This window comes from Phragmites australis, chromosome 5, assembly GCF_958298935.1.
Source record: "Phragmites australis chromosome 5, lpPhrAust1.1, whole genome shotgun sequence".
In the NCBI taxonomy this organism is placed as follows: domain Eukaryota; kingdom Viridiplantae; phylum Streptophyta; class Magnoliopsida; order Poales; family Poaceae; genus Phragmites; species Phragmites australis.
Window position 1 is genome coordinate 10,872,474 of NC_084925.1, and position 8,385 is coordinate 10,880,858.

The window sequence follows — 8,385 nt, forward strand, 5'->3', positions numbered from 1 at the left end:
AGAAAAGTGGCCGATAAATAAGATTACCGTCACAAAAATTGATGATGACGGCATGCCTACGGAGAAGAAGGCCTTGTAGAGGTTGCGAAAGCTCGTGGGCCTTAATACTCGGGAGAGAGTGCCATTGACGCTTCCAAAGTTTGATGACCTCACTATGGCTCAAAACAACGCCTTGTTCAATGATGGCATGAATACCTTTCTAGAGTTCCCGGAGAACATGAAGGCAAACGATTGTAGCGCTGCTATGAGAATGATCAATAAACTTTGGAGAAGCAACAAGGGCAAGATTGTGAACGAGTATATGGCAAAAGGGTTGGAGCCCTTCAACAAGTACCCATATATGAAAAGGGAGGATTGGAAGCTTTTGTGGGGTTGAAGAGCTCAAAGGCGTTCCAAACGGAGAGTTCAGCAAAGAAGCAGCTTGGGGAAAAGAAGCAGCTTCGGGCAAAGAAGCAGCAGAATCACAACTTGGGCACAGGAGAGTACATGGAAAAAAGGGATAAATGGAAGGCGGAGGATAAAAAGTTAGCCAACAAGGGTCACGAGAATCCTTGGTTGCAATTCCTAAGATGATCGCAATCGTATTTGTGAGCAATGGGTAAGCTGTTAGATATTGGATAAATCACCTTTAAATCTAGTGAAACTAAGGTAGTCGCTGAAAAGGTGAAAGAAATAGTAGCCCAATCCATCGAAGGTTCATTCACCGGGGTTAGAGAACATGACGAGCTCTCCACCACGCTGGGAAACCCTGAGCACCCAGATCGCATGCGAGGCGTGTCCAGTTTACAAGGTTGGAAGTTAGGCTTCCCCAAACATATCAGGATGTATAAGAAGAGGAAGAGATTGGATCTAATCGATGTGCAAAAATCAACCCAATCAATCATGGAGAGCGTTTATCAAGACTTCATGCAAAGGTTTATGTCATAGGGAGTCGTAAATCCTAATGCACCAGCGGGTGATAGCCCCATTGCTGGGCGTAGGAGTAGTCAAGCCTCAGGAAGGTCAAACAACCTATCTTCTCTCCATCCATGGAGCTGGATACTATAGATCTTCTCGATGGACCCACGCCATGCTTGTTGGTCATAAGACCTAGTGGCTACCAAATTGAGGTTGCAAAGGGTCAAGTGCATCCATAGGTGCAGGTGTTATATATGGTCTCGATACGTCCTAATTATGTCGTAGTCTTTGTAGCACATGCCAATGTCATAGACATACATTTGTCCGCCTCCCCCAATGTTGAGATCCAAAAACTAGGTGAAGCTCATCTTCAAAGGATCCAATGGAAGAGGGGGACATCTTGGTGCACAAAGAACAATCTAGGAGCGACCTGCCTAGATGTTCAAGTGCAACGAGTTCCCTATCCCAAGCTCAACCCTAGCTGCATCGCCTTTGCCGACTCCGTCATCCCTAGCTATGAAACCTAAGGGCAGCCCAGAGAAAAAGAAGAAGTCCAACCCAAGATTCAAGAAGCTGCTATCGAAGAAGTCCAAGTTCTCTGGTAAGGACTCAATCATCGAGAAATGCGACATAAGGGCAGCTTGGACTAAGGCTAACCCAAAATATCACATAACCCAAAATTCCATCTTGAACTAAAATGATTTTGTTTATGCTAATTTCATACTTCTTCCAATACTATTTTCATTTAGCAGGAATTTAGCTTAGCGGACAGTAACATCGAGGAGTTTGCACTATTCAACATTCAAGGACAGATCGCCTCATTCGTAATGACCGAAGTCATCTCTTCGAAAGGTGAGTTTCATTGTAGGGAGGTGGCATACTAACTTATGTAATTTGTGGTTCTATTTTTGACTGATGTAATTTGTAGTTTCGTTCTTGATGTGGACTTGCGTCATTTTACATTTTGATTATGTATATGTGGATATCTCGTGACTTTGGTCCCTACAATGTGGATATCTTGAAATGCATGGTGATTATGGCATGAATGTTATGAGTGATCTCGATGTGGGTATCTGTATGTGTATTACCTTGTTTGAAGGAGAAGACTGCTACCAAATCCTGACATTACTTCAGGATGCAGTCAAGAAACATGTAAAACCCTTCCAGGGATGAGCACATTAATGATGGGTGAAAACATCACGCGTCACTAAAGAGGTCATCAGTGACTGGTTGTAACCTCACATGTCACTGATGACTTGGTCATTAGTGACGGGTGCATTTAGCACAAGTCACTAATGACCGTAGTCACATGTTTATTTACCGCCCATCACTAATGACCATTATTAGTGACATGCAATAGGTCTGCTCAGGCCATATGAAACACACTTTAGTGACAGGTTACAACTGTGGCCTGTCAGTGGTGACCGCCATTAGTGATGGGTTGGCACCCATCACTAATAGGTCATCATTAGTGATGTGTTCGGAGTGACGGGTATGGGACCCGTCACTAATGACAGTTATCACTCGTCACTAATATGCTATAATAGCATAGTGTGATGCCCAAACTAGATTTTATAGAGATAAATGGATAGATATTATTCCACTTAGAAAGCAATACCCATCAATTTACAACATTGAGAGAAACAAAAATGTTACAGTTGCAGAGATGATGTGCATAATATCACTTAATATATCCTTCCATATACCTATTATACGGGCTAAACGCATAACATGGTACAGATTAGCGAACAAACTAGTAAACATACAACTATCCCAAGGAAATAATGCCTTTAGATGAAACTTACATGCGAATGGACGTTTGATCTATGCATTACCATATGAGTAACAAAGGCATCTCCTTTCCTAGCAAAGTGTTGTGGCAACTAAAACTTACATTGAAGATAAAGATATTTCTGTGGTAATTGGCGAGAGGGGTCACCCTGACCAAACATAACCTATCAAAACACAATTGGAACAGAAATATCAAATGCTGCTTTTATAATCACAATGAAAGTATGCAACATCTGTTCTTTGATTGTTGTTTTGCTAAATTAGTTTGATGAGTGGTCAAAATAGCCTTATATATAAATGCTCCAAGAAACAATACGTATACGATGGGTAATTAGCTTAGGGGTGTGGGGGCAAAAACAAAAGAATCAAATCTTTACTGGTGTGGCAGCTTTATGCTAGGATGTATAGTTATGCTACAATGATATCATTTTTAACAATAAGACAAATACTTGTTTTTCGCTAGCACTGTTAAGATGGACATATTGGCTTAGGTATTGGAGCTTACTGTAGAAAGAGGAAGCAAGAGTGGCATTGCACAGGACATGCCAACGATTGCATGCCATTACAATGAAAGTTTTTGCCAAGAATTAGTGGCGAATTAATAACAAACTTTGTGGCGCTTGATTTCACAGTACTCATGTAGTTGTTTATCTTTATGCTTTTCCAATTCCAATGATGCTTGTGTATCATGACAACTTGTAATAATGAACCAGACTATATGCACCGCATAGTGCAGAGGCGGGAAACAATGTTTCCATTATCTAAAAACACCCTTATCAAGACACTGAAAGCACTCATCCAGAGAGGGAACTACACCTAAAACCAAAAAACAAACTCCATGCAGCAACAACAAAAAAAGGCAGCGACTGCTCACACAACGATGATGACAAATCTTTTTTCCTGTGGCTCGCCCCAAATAAAAGGGGGCCAAAGCTAACCTCAAAGGTTGAAGGGCACCGCCCATCTGCGCACCCTAATATGTCTAGGTATTATGCCATCTCTAGCAGATACTCTAAAAACGTGTCTCCTATAATACTATTACAATATCTCATAATATTATTTAGTACTCTCTATTTTTTCATCTACAGCAGCTACTCTATTTTATACCTTCTATTACTTTGTATTTCACTTCGGGCCCATAATCATCTTCTTTTCACTTGGCCGTACAGTGATGCGGCCTCCTTCGCTGGCCACAAGTTTGGTGGCAGCGATCTCCTTTCGGTTTCTCTGTTGCACTTGATACGGTTGCTACTGGAGCCGCATTGCAGGCCTTCTCCTAGCCCCATCTGCCATCTCCGATGCCTATAGCGCTCAATACGGCTGCTGCTAGAGTTGGTCTTACATCGTGTGCTGTCGCTTGTTACAGCAATATATACATCCACTATATAACCTTACTTTAATACTGTAGAATAGGTTGGTGTATCATTTATAGTATAAGGTATAAGGATATATGACAATGCGCTGTTATTTCCCATTAACATTTCCTTAAAGTTAGCGCTTCCTTGCCATAAGCATATGGTCGGGTTAGATGTGTATCTGACTCCCCTGGTCCCTGGCTCTGCTTTGACGCCTTGTCCATCAAACAATAAACGGCACGCAGAAAATGGCACCTGACTTCCCTTGTCTCCTCTCCTAACAAACCCGTGAACCCTGAGCCAGAAGATGTCAATTTGCATGGTGCATGCATGCTGATGCAGAGGTGGATCTTTTCCCAGCCATAGCGCCATGCCGATAAAGGTTGGAGGTTTCATTCTTTTACACTGGCAAAAGCTTTATGCACGCATCGCAAGGGAAAGCAGATGTGTTAGGGGAAAGGGGAAGAAAAAGAGTAGAGAAGATAAGCTCAGTTCATATATGGAAATTAATGGTTTTAAAAGTACATGCAATTCACACTAAGATGTTGCTGCTGGATGAATTACTTGGTGTGCCAGGGCAGAGTGATTAGCTACATTTTGCAGTAAACCTTGGCAGATTTGGTACAAGTTTGCTATACATGTTGAACCCTGAGGGTAGCCACTCAAAGTGCTGGGGCAGGCATAATATATGGGGTATGTGTGCAGACTGCAGTGCACCACCAAGATCTGAATAAAGTTGCATTAGATGTCAAAACTCGCTCTCTTCACAAGACATATTCTTCACTCTTCACTCTCGTCAGTCACTGAAAAGCTCAAGTAACCACTCACCCCTATCATCTGGACTCATCTGCTTGGCTCTCCTCACACTACCTTTGGATTCTTTTACTTGGAGCTACCCTTCTTCTACCTCTAAACACCAGCCCAACCAAGATTTGCATCGCTCCCTTTTCTTAGGGATCATCACACTCAGGAAAAAAGCTCTTCTTGGAGCCCTCTGCTTGGCTTCTCTAAGTCCCTGCAGCAATTTCCTGCTACAAACCAAACCAGCATGGCCGTGTTGTTGCATCGACGTGCAGTGGTGGCGCTAGCAGCGCTGGCCGTGCTCCACGCAATGCTGTCGCAGCGGTGCGACGCAGGGGCGGTTACGTGCGCCGGCATGGCGCCGGCGAAGCTCCGGCCGGAGGTGTTGTCCATAACGGACTTTGGCGGCGTGGGCGACGGCCGGACGCTCAACACCTGGGCGTTCCGCAAGGCCGTTTACCACATCCAGCACCAGCGGCGGCGCGGCGGCACCACGCTGCACGTCCCGGCGGGGGCGTGGCTCACCGGCAGCTTCAACCTCACCAGCCACATGACGCTGTTCCTCGCCAGGGGCGCCGTGCTCAAGGCCACGCAGGTACGTACGTGCTCAAGCAAGCATGCCTGGACTCTTCACGGCCAATGCCACTGTGTGTTGTCGTCTTCGAGTTGTTGGTGATGTGTGTGCGTGGGCAGGACACGAGGAGCTGGCCGCTGATGGCGCCGCTGCCGTCGTACGGCAGGGGCAGGGAGCTACCAGGGGCGAGGTACACCAGCTTCATCCACGGCAACGGCCTCCGCGACGTCGTCATTACAGGTGAAGCTCTGCTGGCAGACTTGTTGCATCTCTGCTAAGCTTTGGTACTGTTTGCTTGTGATGGTCAGAGTGGCCGAATTATGGTCTCCTCGTCACTCATCACAGAAGGTCGAAACAGACATCCTGCATAAAGAAGTTTGCATACATACTGAACGTTGCTCACAAGACAACATGGGAGTGAGTGACAAAAGTGTGACAGGGTAAAAACAAGACAAAACACTATAAACATGCCAAGTCTAGGTAACACAAGTTCAGATGGGAAAAGGTGTTCCATTTGAATAAAATATGTACTGGATCATAGTGCTTTTACCAGAGGTGTGTTAGCCTAAGTTTAAGGCCCATGCTAGTAGCTGCACAACCTAAACCATACCTTTCCGACTTTCCGATATATATATATAAAACAAAATCATACCCTGCTGAATGTTATGAAGGATCTTACATGGGTACAAGCTGCTGAGACCCCCACTACTTCACTACATGTAATGTGCACGGAAAAGAACCAGTGAAGTAAGCCGACTCCGTATCATTGCTTCACTACACCACAACTGCTGTTCAAACCTGTCTGTCAGTCTGGCACCAGGCAACTGAACTTACTGTGTCTCAACTTCATTCAGAACGTCTAACATAGTAGTATATCTATCTGCGCATAAATCACAGCTTGTATTGATAGTTTCGGCAGAAGAATTCATGGAAGTGATGCACTGGAGACTTTTATCTCAATCGCGAACCTTTTGTTTTACCATTAGGTGACAAAGGAGTCATCGACGGCCAAGGTGACGTGTGGTGGAACATGTGGAGGCGGAGGACTCTTCAGTACACCAGACCAAACCTTGTGGAGTTCATGCATTCCAGTGGCATTCACATCTCCAATATCATTCTCAAGAACTCACCATTCTGGAACATCCATCCTGTTTATTGCGAGTAAGCACACAGTCAATACCATCGCCGATCTACCTGTAAATGATAATGTTACTTTTCAGTGTTTCCTGTCAGAGCAGTTCTGGAAACAGAATGGCCAGACAGCGAATTAAAATGCCACATGCAAATTAAAAAAAAAATGAAAGTTCCAGTGAAATTCATGACCGAAATTATGAATCCTGTAGCATTGCTACCAAAATTTGACGATGTTCAGTTCCATGCTGTGCCATGTGCCATACATAATGTATCACTGATGCAATGCATTTCTTTCAGCAATGTGGTCATAACAAACATGATGATCTTGGCACCACATGACTCCCCAAACACAGATGGAATTGATCCAGGTATGCAGTTCATCTACAGTCTTGACACATGCTCAAAGAAACTCTTACCTGCACTGATCCATTTTGCCCAACCCTGAATCCTCCTTCAGACTCTAGCACCAACGTATGCATCGAGGACTCTTACATATCAACCGGCGATGACCTCGTCGCAATCAAGAGCGGCTGGGACGAGTACGGGATCGCCTACGGCCGCCCAAGCTCCGACATCACCATCAGGCGTGTCAGGGGCTCGTCCCCTTTCAGTGGCATCGCCATCGGCAGCGAGGCCTCCGGCGGGGTCAGCAACGTCCTAGTGGAGGACTGCAGCATCTTCAACAGCGGCTACGGCATCCACATCAAGACCAACGTGGGCAGAGGCGGGTACATCAGGAACGTCACCGTCAACGACGTGCGCATGAGCAACGTGAGCAACGGGCTCCGCATCGCCGGCGACGTGGGGGACCACCCCGACGAGCACTTCAACCAGCTCGCCGTGCCGATGGTGGACGCGGTGAGCATCAAGAACGTGTGGGGTGTCAATGTCCAGCAGCCTGGCTCCCTCGAGGGCATCAGGAGCTCACCGTTCACGCGGATATGCCTCTCGAATGTCAAGCTCTTTGGGTGGAGGAATGCGGCGTGGAAGTGCAGCGACGTGCACGGGGCCGCTCTCGGGGTGCAGCCATGGCCATGCGCGGAGCTCACGACCAGCTTTGCATCTGCAGGGTCCTGCAGCTATTAGCTAGTGCCTAGTTGGATGTTTTTAGTTTTGGCTTCTCTTTTAGATGTGTTTGAGATTGATGTATGTCTTTGTCATACTTAGGCTTGCTGCTAAAATGCTATTTTTTCAGGGAACCATAGATGTTTTTTTTCTAGTATAAGGTTTAGCTGCTGTGTGTTCATTCTGAGTGCAGATATGTGTTGATGACATCCTTGTTCTAAATGATATTGGCCACCTTTGGTAAACATGCAGTTCAGGATTATTGTCAACGTTTAATTCTTCACTATGCTCCGTCTGCTGTTTCAAGAAGGTGAGGACTCGAGGTCAGTTCTGTTACTGTTAGTTTAAAAAGAAAACTGAAGCCCTCCCCACAAAGGTGGCTTTTGAACCTGATCTTCGGAGAAGCAAAAGTCACACAGTAACCAGAGGCCAAAAGCCAGGTCTAACCAGGCCCTTATAGGCGACACTTGGTAAGAGCATATGAGACTGGGACTGCTGAAACAGTTTTGGGACCTAGCAGAATGTCACAAGAAATCTTTTACACGGTAATGTATCAGAATTTGGTAATGGGTATGATACAAAACGTAATATGCCTTCGCCAGGTTTATATGTATAATACTGACGCAATCTTTGCCAGTTTTCATACTCCATTATAAATAGGAGAGAATTCTGGTGTTATCTACATTCATGTGCTCTCATTCTTGGACTTTTCGTCTTCCAGCAAATCGTTCTTCCGGGAGTGATGGGAACTGAAGAGGTTGCGGTAGT

General features: G+C 45.2%; 1 protein-coding gene across 1 annotated transcript; it reads left to right on the forward strand.

The window, feature by feature from the left end:
• The first annotated feature begins 4,544 nt into the window (after positions 1–4,544).
• On the forward strand, positions 4,545–7,798 carry LOC133918743 (probable polygalacturonase). The gene is made up of 5 exons (XM_062362776.1): positions 4,545–5,439; positions 5,538–5,658; positions 6,405–6,579; positions 6,850–6,920; positions 7,010–7,798. Exons 1-5 carry the CDS (start codon positions 5,092–5,094, stop codon positions 7,636–7,638), a joined length of 1,344 nt encoding a protein of 447 aa, XP_062218760.1. The 5' UTR covers positions 4,545–5,091; the 3' UTR covers positions 7,639–7,798.
• The last annotated feature ends 587 nt before the right edge of the window (positions 7,799–8,385 follow it).